Source organism: Macaca fascicularis, chromosome 13 (assembly GCF_037993035.2).
Source record: "Macaca fascicularis isolate 582-1 chromosome 13, T2T-MFA8v1.1".
NCBI classification, from domain to species: Eukaryota; Metazoa; Chordata; class Mammalia; order Primates; family Cercopithecidae; genus Macaca; species Macaca fascicularis.
The window spans coordinates 78,299,175-78,316,721 of NC_088387.1; the positions used below are offsets into that span (position 1 = coordinate 78,299,175).

Consider the following 17,547-nt stretch of genomic DNA (forward strand, 5'->3'; position numbering starts at 1 on the left):
AACCACATTGAGTGGCAATCTTAGGAAATGTGACAGTCAGTAGTACAGCTCTATCAAATTATCATAAAGCCACGTTCGTGAATATATGAATTAAGAAAGTTAGTGTCATAGGAACTCTCTATTTTCACTAAAGACTGAGTTCCCTGATCTGCACTTACTGGTTAGCTGCTTTCACTTAAGTATAGGCTTAATTAAGAAAGACATCTATTTTTTTAAAAAAGCTTCAGATTCTGAAGAAGTAATTTCTTTTATCAGATAACATTAAGACAGTTAAAGTTTTAGGAAAATCACTTTCAATTAGAATTGCATGTTAGAATGTAATCCATTTATTTATTGCTTTTACTTAGAGATGTTAAAACTACATAGTTTGTTAAAAGTCATAAAGGAGCAAGTATGTTTTAATTATAAAACCCCGGTCTTTCCTCTAATGAGTCCATAAAGCAAACAACCACAAGTGAATAAGATAATGTGCATAAAGTACCAGACAGCGATAACTTAATGCCACAACCATTTATTTGGAATCTTCTATATACCTGGCATTGGGCTAAGTACTCTACAAACTTCCTTCATTTAATTTCTAAGCCAAAAGAAGGAGGGAGTATGTTACCATATTTTTAGACAAAGAAACCAGGGCTTGGAAAGATGATGTAAGTTGGACCCATGTTTGTTTGACTATAAATAACGTCTGTTTTCCCATCTGGAACGTAGTCTTTGCTGAATAAATGTTTTAGTATGAAAACAACTAGCATTGCTTTTTGGACTTTTGGCTAAGATTAAGTGAAAACAACTAGCACAAAAAAGTTGGCAAAAAGGCTCCTACTCACCTTGGGTTTTGCCATGGCAAAAAGTAATTTCTCTGTTGGTGTGTCCTTTGAATGTGTATTGTTAATGACTACCATAAAATCATCTTGATAGCCTCCAAAGGTCATTAGACTCTTGTACACATAGCTGACTATTAACCTCTTTAAAGAGAAGAAAAAGTAAATATGTTATATGCTCTTACTTCCAAAGAGAGATGAAAAATAATAATATAGCTCCATTAAAATGCAGATATTCATCAATTATGGTATAATACAAAATTATTTCTAAAATAAAATCTATTATGATCCAAAATAGATAGTAGTGGTACTAATTTTATTTAGGCATCATCTACCTTTACAATGTTGAGTCTGAAACAAGTCACTGAAGAAAAATGAGAAAATATAAGAAAAAAATAAAAAGCAGCTATACTCCAGCATCTAGTGGAAAGCCACTGTTAATATTTTTTACATGCCCTTTCATATGTCTCTTATATATATGTTAGGTTAAGCCATATTACTGATACTTTTCATGGTCAAAACGGTCAAATATTGGTAAATCTACCCTGATAGATGGATTTTGAAATCTATAAACAGAAACAGTATCATATATTAACCCTTTGTCACATATGCAGCAAATATTTTTTTCTAATGTGTTTCCAAAACAATGTAAAAATGTAACTTAGGCTGGGCCTGATGGCTCACACCTGAGTCTGAGGTGGGAGGATCACTTGAGCTCAGCCTGGGCAACATAGGGAGACCTTGTTTCTATGAAAAAATAAAAAATATTAGCCGGGCATGGTGGTGCATGCCTGTGGTCCTAGCCACTTGTGAGGCTGAGGCAATAGAACTGCTTGAGCCCAGGAGGTCAAGGTTGCAGGGAGCGGTGATCACACCACTGCACTTCAGTCTGGGCGACAGAATGAGACCCTGCCTCAAAAAAAAAAAAAAAATCAAAAAATCAATAAAATAAAATAAAATGTAACTAATATACGGCCTGAAAGGATTCTGCATATCTAATGATTACCTTGCAAGACTGAGCAGACCATTCCAGGACTGAATGCCTCGGACCTGCAACCTACCTGTGTGTGCTTCCCGGCCTGTCTGGCTACCTCCTGAGAGCTAGGGAGCTGGTTTCCTGAACTAAGGTAACTCAATACCGGTGTATAGGTTTTTTTTTGTTTGTTTTTGTTTTTGTTTTTTTTTTTTTACTTTAAGTCACTGATTTTATAATACCTTCAAGTTATCCATTCAAGAACTAAAAGGCACTCAGAAAATATAACCCTTTGAAAAAAAGTGTGTGTGTTTGTTTTTTAAGCAATTGCAAGGGGAAACAGTAACTATAACACAAAAGGATAGTTTGGTTTCCAGAAAATTTTCAGTGATCTCTGATTATAGCCACACGATTAGACCTGCCTGGTGAATGTAGTAATTCCTGCCCACCAGATTAAACAAAAAAGAGAATAAAATTGTATTAAATAATTAGACACATGAAATATGATTTAAAAAATGTAAATTTCAGGTAAATAAATGAACATATATAGAAATCATAGTTTGACTTTATGTGGAAAGTGCTAAGACGCTATATATATGACACTATAGAAAATTATAGAAATTGTTAAAGAAGCCTTAGTGAAAGTGAACTTAAACTTTGGTTATTAAAGTTCCCACTTTAATGATTTCTTACAGATTTTTATTTTACACAGGAAACAATCTTCTTAACACTTTTAAAAATATAATCATTTCACGAATATAACCATGATCACAATATAGTCACGCTATCAAGATTTTTCTCATACACTGTCTTATCTTGTTTTAAAAGGTTAAATTATAATCATAGCTGTATTTGTAAAATGACTGTTCATGACATAGTATTAGGAAGAATGTTTTCTGTGTAAGAGAAAAATCAGATTAAGATATCATTACCTTCTGTTTATGGTACACTGAGCAATGGAAACAGTTGACTTAATGCAAAACTTGAGCGTTTAAACTTACCATGGAGTTGTATTCTAAGAGGTTTAAACCATCCTCATTTACAGCCAGCCACATGAAAGTACTTCCAAGTGATGATGGAGTTATGGGCTATGAAGAGGTGAAAATACACTATATTATAAATGCTAAGCAAAATTACAGAATTTTTTTCAGTCTAAATGTCATGTAACATTTGCCATTAAACAACAAAAACTTATTAAAAATCTCTCCTAGGAAAGAGGCAGGGTGGTATACTGGAGCAAAGAGTGAATGTGGTATTAGGAGACCTAGCTTTGAGACCCAAACCGGCCATTTATTAATGTGTGCCTTTGGACAAACTACTGAATCTCTTTGTGGCTCAATTTCCTCATCTTTAGCATAGGAACAATAATGTTCATATTTTAATTTTCTTCTGCGTTAAGACATTAATAGTCAACAAGGCTTTTAGGGTGTTCATGAGGACCAAAATCCTAATGAAGCAAAATATACTGCTGTGCTTGATAAATTGTGTAGTGCTATTACAAGGTAAAGGATTATTATTATAATTGCACACCTTTCCTGAAAGTTCATTAAATCTGATATTCAATGTGTAATAAAAACACAATAAAAAGAAAATATGAAACTGTGTGATAAATAGTAATGAGAAATATGAAAATTTCCACCAAATTTTTTATTGTAAAAGCTATGAAATTGGCTGGGTGTGGTGGCGCATGCCTGTAATCTTAGCACCTTGGGAAGCCGAGGTGAGTGAATCATTTGAGGCCAGGAGTTCGAGACCAGCCTGTGCAACATGACGAAACCCCATCTCCGCCAAAGACATAAAAATCAGCTGGGCATGGTGGTGCACGCCTGTAATCCCAGCTACTTGGGAGGCTGAGACAGGAGAACAGCTTGAACCTGGGAGGCGCAGGTTGCAGTGAGCTGAGATAGTGCCACTGCACTCCAGCCTGTGTGACAAAGAGAGACTCCATCTAAAAAAAAAAAAAAAAGGTAAAAGCTACTCCTGGTTCTCATAGAAAAAAAAAAGCTATGAAATTATATTAATAAAAAGAACCTCCTACCACTGAAACCCATAAATTATTTTGAGCAATTAATGATGCTTGTTTGGTTCCATTAACAAATGAAATCCTAAAAAAAATCTTAACTATTTCTCTTAAATTTTACAAAATAATGTCAAGACTATAGATATAAAACTGGGATGAATGTTGGGTTATTTTATATAATAAAACTTGTTAGCATCTCATATATACAAAACCCTGAGTTAGAAACTGTCTACTGAGGGTTGATTTGCAAAGGATAGGGAAGAATTCAATTCAAAAGGATGCCCTTCAACTCTAGTGTCCACTGACAGGTGAATGGTAAACAAAATGTGGTATATCTATACATACAGCGGAATGTTATTCTGCCTCAAAAGGGAAGGAAATTTTGACACATGCTACAACATGGATGAACCTTGAGGACATTATACTAAGTGAAATAAGCCAATAACAAAAGCACAAGTATTATATTATTTCTCTTACATGAAGTTCGTAAAGTAGTCAAATGCATAGAGATAGAAAGTAGAGTGGAGGTTGCCAGGGGCTGGGAGGAGGAGGGAAGACTGGAGAGTTAGCATTTAATGGGTACAGTTTCAGTTTGGGAAAATAAAAAGGTTCTGAGATGAATGGTGGTGACAGCAACACAACAATGAGAATGTACTTAATGCCACAGAACTATACGCTTAAAAATAGTTACCATGGGCCAGGTGCGGTGGCTCACGCCTGTAATCCCAGCACTTTGGGAGGCTGAGGCGGGTGGGTCACTTGAGATCAGGAGTTCGAGACTAGTCTGGCCAAAATGGTGAAACCCTGTCTCTACCAAAAATATAAAAATTAGTTAAGTGTGGTGGTGTGCACCTGTAATCCCAGCTACTTGGGAGTCTGAGGCACGAGAATCGCTTGAACCTGGGAGGCAGAGGTTGCAGTGAGCCAAGATCGTGCCACTGCACTCCAGTCTGGGTGACAGAATGAGACTCCGTCTCAAAAAAAAAAAAAAAAAAATTAAAGGGTAAATTTCACCACACACACAGAAAACAGGATGCCATGAAGCAACAAAGGAAGTGTCGCTTGTTATAAAGAAAGAAAAGTGAGCAAAAAAGATGCCTGCCATGTAATATGAAAAGCAATATTATATTTAATAAATTTTGTGCCAGCAAGCACATATTATCAGAACAGAAAAGGGTATTTAATATTATTTCCAATGCTGAAGTTAGAATTAAAATCCATGCTGCTCTACAGTTCAAATCTATTCCTTGTAATTTTAAAAAATATATATTCAACTCCCTGTGAGAACATTAATTTTATAGATGTTTAAGAATACTAACTTTATCGTCTTTTTCTTAATTAATATACAGCTTTCAGTTCCACTAGAAAAAAAATTAATTCTCACCTATCAATAATATAGTCACTTATAGAATCAGAGTTCGAAGATACCTTAGATTTTACTTTTCTACTCTAAGTCATTAACAGATGAGGAAAAGTGAGGTCCAGAGAGGTAACCTGACTTGCCCAAAGTTGCACAGCTATTCAGCAAATATTTATTAAGTGATAATTATTAATTATGTTTAAAGCACTACGGTAGGTACCAGAGGAAGATTTTAGGATCAGTGAGTTTATACTTTCAAGGAGCATGCAATTTAATAGTGAGGATAAAACAAACACACAGAAAAATATAACACAAGGCAAGATGTTATCTTAAGAGCCTGAGAAAGTACAAAGAGACATGGTTCAACAGAAAGAAAAGGAATCAAAAGGCACAATTTTTCCCTTGGGGAAAGGGCTGGCCATCCCCGGGCAGGGCGAGTCTGCTTCCTCAGTGTTCCTGCAGCATTCTGTTCATGTGACTCATCGTGATATTTGCCATACAGTGGTTTGTTTACAGGCCTGTTGCACTACAGACTACACAAAGTAAAATAGTCCTGGAAGTTCATGTACATTCCATCTGAAACAATAGGTTATGTATCCCTAGAGCTTAGATCAATGTTTAGCAAACAGAACTATTTAGTAAATACTAAATAAATAAGCAAATGAGTGACAGAGTAAACGTGTGCATGGATGAATGAATGAACAGAAGAATGCAGAGTTGAGCTGTGGTTTAGGACTCATGATTAGCCAATGAGTCCAAGAAATGATTTAGGGTGGGAAAAGTTGGGCAGACAGGAAAAGATAGAGAAGCTTTTGTGCCCTTTCCCTAGTGTCTCTTCATTGTTTTCTTTACATTATTGGATATTTCTTCATTTTTTACAGAAGCCAAATATACTAAGTCTGGGGTAAATCTGGTCGGCTATGTACACAAAGGTTTTCATTATGCATCTCTCTCCCATTCTTTCTTACTTTTGCAAGAAACAACTTGGCACCAAAGAACGGCCACTTCCTGGCTACTGTCAAATAAATGCGCACACAGTCAGCAGCACTGTGTCCCCGGAGGGCCATCCATCTGGTTGAGAGTCGCTGGCAAAGCTGCCTAAAAAAAAGAAAAGAACAAAAACAAAAACACTAAAGCAAAAACATAAACAGTGTGTCATAATCTTAAGATAAAACTCTCCTTGAGCCAATCTTAAGCATAACTGTGACCCCTAGGCATAACCCGGGTAAAGATTTTGTGGCTCTTATCACACCACCGTCCACCACTTGTCCTTTCTGGAATATTCCTTTCACCAAATTCTCATACTATCCATATTTTCAGCATGAACTAGGTACCCCCAGCAGATCCATTTTTAAAATCTGAATATCTACCATCAAAACTTAGTGTAAATTAGTTTAAAAGATAACTTCTCATGGGAATATTTTCATTTTAAAACAAAAGTACAGGCCAGGTGCAGTAGCTCACGTCTGTAATACCAGCACGTTGGGAGGCTGAGGCTGGCGGATCACCTGGGGTCAGGTGTTCAAGACCAGCCTGGCCAACATGGTGAAACACCATCTCTACTAAAAATACAAAAACAAGCCAGGCATAATGGCAGGTGCCTGTAATCCCAGCTACTCGGGAGGCCGAGGAGGGAGAATTACTTTAACCCTGGAGGCAGAGGTTGCAGTGAGCCGAGATCGCCCCATTGCATTCCAGCCTGAGTGACACAGCAAAACTCCGTCTAAAAAAAAAAAAAAAATACAACTCGTAGAGCCCAAAGATGAATCCCTGATAGTAGAATTTTAGGTCCTACCACCCCTGGCTTGGAGAGATGTTAGATGCAAGGTGATACTTGTCAGATCAAATCACAAAGGCAACCACTCATTCTACATAGATAAAAGGCTAATCTTAAATGTTTCTATTTTGGAAAAGCTCATGATAAACTGGGTTTGCCTCTATTTTTAAATCTAATCACCTTTTCTTTATATATTCTCTGAAACTGAAACTCCAAATTGAGGTAAATTAGAAACTTTTATATTAAAAAGTCTTATGTAAGAAGATAGTTTATTTTTATTTCAATTTATTCATAATAGAATACACAACATATGATTTTTTGGTAGGCACTTCATAAAATTAAACATATTATTGGCCAGTTTTTTTCTCTTATTCATTATCAGGGAAAAGAATGAAAAAGATCAACTGAAAACTACATCTAAAGGCTTTTTTTTTTCTTTAATAATTAAAGAAGGCTTTTTTTTTCTTTAATAATTAAAGAAAGTTTAAATATAGATTCTAAAGCTTCTGGGCTTATCTTAAATAAAAATATCTATAATCTCCTGTGCTGAATAATATTAAAAAAATCTTGAGAAAACTGTCAAAATGTTTTTCACCTTTAAAATTTGAACAGAAAAATATTACCAAAAAACTCGCAAGACCCTACCCTCTAAAGAGTTACAAAGATGTCCTTACCTTAACTGCTCTTCAGAACAGCCATCTCTATACCTTTTAGGATAAAATTTCTCTATGACTTGCTTTAGAGTTTGATTCGCTTTGCACTGATGGGTAACATGCCCTGCTGGAGTTGAGAAAGGTCTTTCAAAATCTCCAATCTCTACCTAATTGGAAATCCAAAAAAGTGAAAATATATCAAAAAGAGTTTTAAGACAGAAAATCAGTTAGTTTTATTTTTCCTAAACATTCTTTTTTAACACATAATACATAAACCTATTTGTCATGATTATGTGATTATGAAATTTATAATCACATGTAGGAATTTTTATAAATTACATTTGAATTCTAATTTTGTTTTTTTTTTTTTGAGATGGAGTCTCGCTCTGTCACCCAGGCTTACTGCAACCTCTTCCTCCCAGATTCAAGTGATTCTCCTGCCTCAGCCTCCTGAATTGCTGGGACTACAGGTGTGTACCACCATGCCTGGCTAATTTTGGGGCTTTTAGTAGACACGGGGTTTCACCATGTTGGCCAGGCTGGTCTCGAACTCCTGACCTCAAGTGATCCGCCTACCTTGTCTTACCAAAGTGTTGAGATTACAAGCGTGAGCCACCGCCTGGCCTGAATTCTAATTTTGAAAAAAATCTGTAATTTAAACATTTGCGTTCCATTTCTACATTAACCTTCCTAGTTTACTATCCCCATTTAGTAGTACTTGCTAAAAGCCACTACTTTGTTATTGTCTGTAACACAAGGACAATTTTTCATTTTTAAGGCACTATTTTAATTGCTGATAATAAGATGAAATGGATGTTAAAAATAAAAGGCAATTGATGGGCATGGTGGTGGGCACCTGTAATCCCAGCTACTCGGGAGGCTAAGGCAGAAGAATTGCTTGAACCCAGGAGGCGGAGGTTGCGGTGAGCTGAGATCGTGCCACTGCCCAGCCTGGGTGACAGAGCAAGACGCCATCTCAAAAAAAAAAAAAAAAAAAAAAGTTATAAGAAATTTCAAAAAACTATTAGTTGGACTTTTTTGAGGGTCTCTCCTGAATGTAATGGGAGCAAGAACCATATTCTCATTACTTTGTTCCTAGATTTTCTCCATGTTATTGTGTTCATACTGTCATTCTACTAGCATTAATCCTGGGCATAGAGTCCTTCATTCCCCTTTATCCCTTAATGAAAGAATGTTCAGCTTTCATCTCTACTAATAGGCTGCAGAGATGCCATCCTCAATCCACCCATCTAACTATCCACCCATCCATCTCTCCATGAACTCACCAATTCATCCCTTCAAACAAACCCATTCTGAGTCCCCACTGTAAGTCAGGCACTGTGCTAAGTGATGTGAGAAAGGAAAATGCTGAGCATAGCCCCACCCTCAAAGAGTTTATTATCTAGTAGAGAAGACTGAGGCATAAATACTTGTGATAAACTGTGTTAGGTGACTTGTAGAGCCATGTAGGTATGTAGATATCAAAGAGGGTTAGGGAGGAAGACAGGACAGGGGACATTCAGGTGAATATCCTACTGATCATTCACATCATTACCTACAGCATTCCCCAAAAAGGGGATCAAAGGTTCCATCAAAACTGGAATGGTCTCATAGAAAGCCCCAGCTCTGCATCTCAAATGGGCCCTATTCCTTAGCACAACCAGCCTCTGAGACTCCCACCCTGGGGCTCCTCTTTTCCAGTTCTTAATCTGATCACTTACTGTCTAAAGTCCTCAGCTGAGCTTTGCGCTTACAGCCTATTCTTACAACGTCCTAGGTTCCTTGACCCAGTTTCTTACTTGCTGGTTACTTGGGTTGATTTTGCTTTTCAGCTCCCATTCTTCATTTTTCCTTTTTTCTATCAATCCCCATCATCTCCTACTTAGTGAAGTATCCTTCCAAATATCTTCACTCCAAATAAAAGCTGTCCACCAGCTCTTCAACCATACTGAAATCCTTGCCCTAGAGCAAGCTATGCATTGTTCCCATCTATCACCAAGCAGCATTCACCACAGCTACCTGGGAAACCTGACATCAGATTCAATCTCCAAGGATACGACAGTCTAACGAAGAATAGTTACCAAAAAAAAAAAGGAAGCTGGGCGCGGTGGCTCGCGCCTGTAATCCCAACACTTTGGGAGGCTGAGGTGGGAGGATTGCTTAAGCCCAGGAGTTCAAGACAAGCCTGGGTAACATAGCAAGACCCCATCTCCACAAAAATTTTTTTTTAAAAAGTCAACTAAATTATCAAGTATTCATTCCTCTAAGAACAGTTATGGAGAAGGAACTGTGTGTAAGGCTGTGCTAGTGACAAAGATGAACAAGAACAGCCCTGGCCTCAGGGGGGCTGCAGTCAGTAGTGCAAAGCAGAAAGATAAATCAATGATTATAAACCACTGAGGTCAGGATGGCAATAGAACATTACAGAAACCCCAAGAGGGACATTTAACCCTCCAAGACAGGATTCAGAAAGTTAACAGGTGAAGTTAACAGGTGAAGGGATGGGGTAGAGATGATCTGGGTAAAGGAGACAAACTAGTCAATCATAAGAGGCAAGATAAAGTGCACCACACACAAGGCAGGGAGTTGTGTATGGAACCACAGTTTATACTTTATTGGAGCATGAAGCTCAAGGTAGGGAGTATTAAGGGAAAGTTGAGGTTGGAGAGGCAGGCAGAGTTCAGATCGTGAAAGTCCTTGCATGTAAAAAAGGAATGAGAAAGCTAGATTCACATTTTTGCTATGTCTCTATCCCAGTTACTAGTGCTGCCTAATAAAGCTCCATGCACAGGTGACACTGTGCCAATTTCCAGGCTCAGCCCTTAAGAAAATAGCAGCTTCCGCTTATTGTCTTTCTTCTGGGACGTTGTTGCTGTCACCCATTCACCATTCTTGGAGGAAGCACAAGCAGTCATATACATGAAGAGACCACGTGTAAGGTGCTCCAGCTGACAGTCCCAGCAGAAGTCCCCACAAACAGCCAGCATCAATCAGCCACCAGACATGAGTGAAGGAGCCTTCAAATAATTCCAGCCCTCAGCCATAGAGCGACAACTGACTCTCAGGTTATGTCAGCTGATACCACCTGAAGCAGAGACACACATGTCCCTTCATATCCCTGCCCAAATTACTGTCTTAAGTAGCTGAGTTTTGGAGTCATTTGTTATGTAGCAATAGATAAGTGGAAAAAATTCTTCTAGCATTTGTGTGAAGGATAAATTTGTGAGGGAAGAGACCACAGAAAGGCACACTACTTAGGAGCCTGCTGTAGGACAGCAGGCAGTGTGAGACAATGATCCGAACCTTAGCAACAGGAGTCAGCATACAGAGGAGAGAACTGAGTAAAACATCCCTAAGAATTCACATTCACAGGATGTGGTGACTGGTGGGAAAGGGCCAAAGTGAGGGAAGAGTCATAATTCCTGGGTTTGAAGCTTGCTTGTGGGACCGGGTGGAGGCAGTATCATAAAGAGGAAACAGAGTGTGAACACAGAGGAGGGACGATGATTAGTTTGGTTTTCAATACGCTGATTTTGGCTGGGCGCGGTGGCTCATGCCTGTAATCCTAGCACTTTGGGAGGCCAAGGCAGGTGGATCACTTGAGGTCAGGAGTTCGAGACCAGCCTGGCCAACACGGTGAAACTCCGTCTCTACTAAAAATACAAAAATTAGCAGAGCATGGTGGTGGGTACCTATAATCCCAGCTACTAGGGAGGCTGAGGCAGGAGAATCGCTTGAACCTGGGAGGTGGAGGTTACAGTGAGCCGAGATCGTGCCACTTCACTCCAGCTTGGGCAAAAGAGGGAAACTCCGTCTCAAAAAAAAAAAAAAAAAAAAGATTGACTTTAAGGAGACCACAAAAGAACTACGAACTGAAGAGAAAAGATCTGGGAAACTTTGGCATAGGTGGTGCCTAAAATAAAAAGAATGATTGAGATGTCCTGGGACAGAGTGTAGTGTGAGGAGCCATAGACCAAAGACCCTGGGGAATCTAAGCCTTGGTCCAGATGCCATATCACAGAGTTGCTTTAACTTTTTCCTTAATTAACCTAGGCAAAGACTCAGGTGTGGTTGAGACTATGGGTTGCATCTTATGACCATTCTCTCCTTCTTCTTAAGAAAAACCTTAAATTTAGCTGGGCACACTGCCACCCCGCTGAGACCACATTCCCCAGACTCCCTGGTAGGTAGTAGGCAAGGCCATGTGACTAAATTCTGATGGGAGAGACATGAATGGAAGGGTTCTATGCAACTGCTGAGAAGTTTTCTCAAGTGCAGGAGGGCATGCCCTTTTCAGCCCTTCCCCCACCCTGAGGCCTGGAACACTGACGTTAGCTGGAGCTCTGGCAGACTCCCAGGACCATGATGATGACACCCTAGGGACAGCAGAAGAGAGAAGAGGATAAAGTCCATGCCCCTAATGGTTTCAGAGGTGCCAGGATGCCTCTCTCTCTATGTGAGCGCTAAATATACTTCTATTCTGATTAAGTCAGTATTAATGTGTGTGTGTGTGTGTGTGTGTGTGTGTGTGAAGGTTGAACTTAATCATAACTAATATAATAGGTAAATAAAAGAAAGTGCTCTAGCCTTTTCAAGGTCTTATTCCTGTTAGATTACCAAGCGATTTCAGCATGACATCTTCAAGCCCACAGCTCTACATTCCAATTCCTTTATTAAATACAAAGCCTAGAGATATATTTTCAACATAATTAAGAAACTGGGTTCTCTTTATGGAATACTGTCTCATTCTATGTCATTGCAACCGTCAGCACTTTAGAGGCTAACTGTAATTATAGTGCCTGTAATTTTTAAGGTGCTAATCATAGCAAAATGAATGTAAAGAGTTACCGAAGTATACTGTTTTACATTTAATTCAATGTAGAAATTAGTATCTTATTATTTCAATATATAACTCTATATAACATGGAAGTTACCTGAGCTAAAAGAGCTGCCATTTCTAATGCCAGATCCTTGTTCAGAGGAAAAAGTCCATTTATGATTTGATCATTTGTCTGATACATTAACAGCAACTTTTCTCTATCAGTCTCTCCACGAGCTTGCACTGAGAAATATAGTCTGTAAAAAAAAAAAAAAAGAGTAAATTTCTCATTAAATTATATTCTTACAAAGGAATAAAGTAAAGATAAATCCAGGGAACTGAGATGGGGTTGTTTTAACACAGTACTCTAAGTGGTATGAACTTAGACTATTACTGTCAATGACTTCTGTTCTGTTCTATTTAGTACTTCCAGCAAAATAAGAAAAAACTGCTTTAAGGTTGAGGTTGAGGAACTGCTGGAGGTGAGGCTGAATCACGTTAAATGTCCATTATCTAAATATACCAATGAAAAGACAGAGATTGTCAGAGTGGATAAAATATAAAACCCAACTATATGGTGCTTATAAGAAATCCACTTTAAATTTAATAAAAATACATAAATAGAAGTAAAGAGATGAAGCAATTTTTTAGGCCTTGAAACACCAAATCCTTAAATGTTCCTGAGGAAGGACCTAAGACATCAAGCGAAATTAAATATGCCCTCTCTTGCAAGGAATGTATGATACAGGCCTTTATTTCAATGGGCTGTGTAAACCCAGTCTTCAAAACCCTCATGATCCTTCCTGAATACCTTGGACACAGCACGGAAAAGGAAGTGAAGGTTTCAACTCAAAATCACCCCCAAATCAACATCAAATAAGGGGAGGGGGAGAAGGTGAGTTTTCTCTGGGAATCTAAAAGATAATATTTATATATGTAAGTGTGTTTTGACTTTTTGGCCACAATCTGATAAGCAGCTTTAGGGGCTCAAAAATAGTTTACATGTTATCACTATGACTTGCTGAAACACAACATGGCTTTTGTCTGCCTAGGGAGGTCTTCATTAAATCAGTAACTCGATATATTCACTGTGTCATTTGTTCATATGTGAGATTTGTGGGGCTCTGACTCCAGGCTGCAGATCAGGCACAGGTGCTGTAAGGGCTCTAAATGCTGTGACATTGGGGTGGGTGAGCAACATCTTGACATACCTGAATCCTGCCATGACAACACAGAGGCTGGAAAAGAGAGATTTAGATACACTAGCTGTTAGGTGTGTGCTCCATTGGCTAAAACTTTGCATTTTAAGCCTTTTTTCCTCCTACACACTTGAGGGAGAGGACCCACCCCTATCATTTACAGTATCTCTCCCAGTAATTCTCTCAAATAGCAGGGAAGGGGAGGGCAGCAGGTCTGAATCTCTGGGCAAGCATGGGTGGGTGTACTTTGAAAAGCTCCTCCTACCCCATGATGCTATTCATTCTTTCCTCTCTACCCAGTTTACAAATCAGAAACATCCTAAGCTCCATTTTAATCTACGATGACTACACCATGACAAATAATGCAGGATTATATTGTTAAACTGGTAGTAGAATACGGCTGGGCAACAGAAACAGATGCCAAATCCAAAGTGATATCAGAAAAGTCATATAAAACAAAGAGAAGAACATTTAAGATGAAAGCCTTCCCTTCTGGCATGCTTACATTGGTATGCACAGCTTATTTTCCCTACTGGAAGTTAGGAAGTATATCATACCCATCACTGTAACCCACTAGAGTTTAGCTAAGTGTTACCACTGGACGGTTTGGTAATACGGCTAAGGGGAGAAAAAGAACCAAATGGCTACAGGCAAGAAGAGCTTAAGTGCATTTTCTGTTATTCCCGGCAGGCAACACGACTGAGCCTGAGAGGGAAAAAGGAAGCGTCATTAGCAAAAATAAATAAATAAATAATAAATAAAAATAATAATAAAAAAACAGAGAAAAACTATATTGGACATGAACCATTGACTCAAATCCCTAATGAAACAGTTTGGGCTCCAACAGCTATCTAGGGATTTGGGGAGAATTTGAAGAGGAACAAAAATGACCAAGAAGTCATAAATATCAAATCCGTGGAGCTTGAATAGGAAAGGCACTACAGGAATGTGATCTAAGCCTCTCACAGTATGGCCAGCTTTCAGCTGCTTCCAAATCCTAAAGAGGCTTGGAGCAGACAGAATGGGCTTCTATGACAGCAGGCAAGGCTTGGATTAGCTCGCAGGGGTATTCCCAAATCTCCACCTCCTCACTGCACACCCAGAAAGCTGAATACTGTGGGATGGAAATCACATCACTGTGGACCAGTACCATTAAACAAACACACTGCTTCCAAATTCAGCAGGGCTCTCAGCGCCGCTGGGTAATCCTTTTGTTTGCCCTCAACTGGATCCATATTCATTCTTCGGAGCATTTATTTCCTACTGTTCCCTTTCCCATCCTCTTGTAAACTTACTGGGGGGACAGCCTGCAATCTCTCTCCGTTCACCCTTCCTTCACTCCTCAGTCCACCATGTCTACTGGTTATACTCTAGTAAAACTGCAATTGTTCTCTTCCTGCCTCAGTGGCATCCAACCTCCAGTCATCTGCTCAGAAGTCACCACTCTGCAGTCTTCCTCTATGTCCCTACAACCTCTTGGACATGCACGTCATATTCATGGTAATGACAAATATCTACAAAGCATTAACTATGTGGCAGGCTCTGAACCAAGTGCTTTACAATTGCCAACATTTAATCCTTCAGACAACCCTAGAGGTGGGAATCATTTTGACATCCATTTCACATACAGGGTACCTGAGGCACAGAGATGTTAAGTGACTTGCTCAGGGCCACATAGTAAGTAGTAGAGCCAGGATTCTAACCCAGGCAGCCTGTCTCCAGCCCATGGTCTTCACTCCTGTGCTACATTCTTCCTGTTATAGCATTGATTGCACTTCTAAGACTTCATGTCTGCCTCTCCCTATAAACTGGAAGATTCTAAAGGGTAAGGAAACTCTATTCACCTTGGAATTCCCAAGGCTTCAAACAAGGCTTGGCACTGGTAGATGGCATGAATGGACAAATAAATGGTATGTGAGAATTGCTAAGTACAGGAATTTGCCAAAAAAGCCTGAAGAATTCCCTTTCATAGTCTTAGGCAAGTGACTTAACTCTCTAAAGCTTCAGTTACCTCATCTGTGAGATGGAAATAATAATAGAACCTCGAAGAGTTGTAAGGATTATATAAGAATGCATACAAAGAGTTCAGAATAGGGCCTGATGTTAGGTAAATGTTCAACAAATGCAGGTTAGTAGTACTAGTAGTACTAGTAGTAGTATTCTCCAGAGGTCTCTGGAATCACGAGAGTCTCTTCTTTTTTGAGATGGAGTCCTGCTCTGTTACAACCCAGACTGGAGTGCAGTGGCATGAACTTGGCTCACCGTAACCTCTGCCTCCTGGGTTCCTGCGATTCTCCTGCCCCAGCCTGCCATGTAGCTGGGACTACAGGCACATGCCACCACGCCCAGCTAATTTTTGTATTTTTAGTAGAGACAAGGTTTCACCATGTTGACCAGGCTGGTCTTGAACTCCTGACCTCAGGTGATCCGCCCACCTCGGATCCCAAAGTGCTGGGATTACAGGCGTGAGTCACCGTGCCCAGTCCACATGAAAGTCTCTTGATCCTGCAATTTTTTTTAGTGTGAACATAGCTAGGAGAAATGGGATAAACTCCATTTCTTGGCTTAAACTTCTTGGCTGTGGCCAGTTTTGTTAAAAACATGCCATGGCTCTTACAACTTCAAAAACACAGTGAGAAATCAAATTAAATAAGAAGCTTAACTGTGAATAGAATTTAAATGTTAGTTGCCAACGATTGTCTATGAGAACAAGTTCAAAACCGATTAATTAGATCTTTCATACCTGAATCTAAATCATTAAAATTCTATCACTTGCTAAGTATCAATTTAAAATTCCATGATAAAGAGGATTGATATTTTAGCTTTGTTTATTACCATGATGCTTGGCAGATGAAGAATCAGGTCCTTGGCTGTGTGACAGGTCACAGCAAGGTTCCCTCCTAACTGTATCACTAGAAATTAGGGCTCATTGTCTAAGCTACTTATAAACACATGCAAAGCATGGCCATGTTTAGAAACAGTACTTTCTCACAGCTGTGGGTATCCAGCCATTTCAGAGTTCTGTTAAAAATTAAGCCTTTCAGTTGAGTTACTTTTTTTCCTGATGTCAAAGACATTGTCATGAGGTTTTATTTTTAAACAAGGTAATCATCATCTGTTATTCACAACTCTCTCTTTTTCAAAAAAAAATTTTTTTGAAGAGATTTATTCTGAGTCAAATATGAGTGACCATGGCCTGTGCCACAGACCTCAGGAGGTCCTGAGAACACGTGCCCAAGGTGGTCGGGGTGCTGCTTGGTTTTACACATTTTAGGGAAGCATGAGACATCAGTCAAATACACTTAAGAAATCCATTGGTTTGGTCTAGAAAGGCAGAACAACTTGAAGTGAGGACTCCACCACCTCTTATCGCAACCCAGACATTCCTTTCTATTGATCCCAGGTCTTTGGATAAACTCAACCAATTGTCAACCAAAAAATTTTTATTCACGACTCTCTTTGTCCTTCCTTGTGGTGTTTGTTAGACTTGAAGCATTTTTTAAATCTGTCTTTCATATCCAAATTGTATCCAAATTTCACTTTAGTTCCAGTCATAGCCATCATCATCAGAGTTGGTATGTATTAAGCATTCATAAGGTTTAGGAATTCATAAGATTTCATAAGCATTCATAAGATTATTAGGAATAGTCTTGGCCAGGCGCGGTGGCTCACACCTGTAATCCCAGCACTTTGCGAGGCTGAGGCGGGTGGATCACCTGAGGTCAGGGGTTCGATACCTGCCTGGACAACATGGTGAAACCCTGTTTCTACTAAAAATACAAAAATTAGCTGGGCGTGGTGGCAGGTGCTTGTAATCCTAGCTATTCAGGAGGCTGAGGCAGGAGAATCGCTTGAACCTGGGAGGCAGAGGTTGTGGTGAGCCGAGATCGCGCCATTGCACTCCAGCCTGGGCGACAAGAGGGAAGCT

General features: G+C 39.2%; 1 protein-coding gene across 9 annotated transcripts in view; it reads right to left on the bottom strand.

The window, feature by feature from the left end:
- The window catches only part of PLEKHH2 (pleckstrin homology, MyTH4 and FERM domain containing H2), a 124,200-nt gene that overhangs the window by 2,803 nt on the left and 103,850 nt on the right, over positions 1–17,547 (bottom strand). For all 9 annotated transcript variants that reach the window (XM_074011877.1, XM_065527123.1, XM_065527124.1 and 6 more), the window contains 5 exons: positions 12,536–12,677; positions 7,623–7,768; positions 6,140–6,269; positions 2,793–2,879; positions 825–962 (listed from right to left, as the gene is read on the bottom strand). In XM_074011877.1, coding sequence (XP_073867978.1) covers positions 825–962; positions 2,793–2,879; positions 6,140–6,269; positions 7,623–7,768; positions 12,536–12,677 — 643 coding nt within the window. The remainder of the gene's footprint in view (positions 1–824; positions 963–2,792; positions 2,880–6,139; positions 6,270–7,622; positions 7,769–12,535; positions 12,678–17,547) is intronic.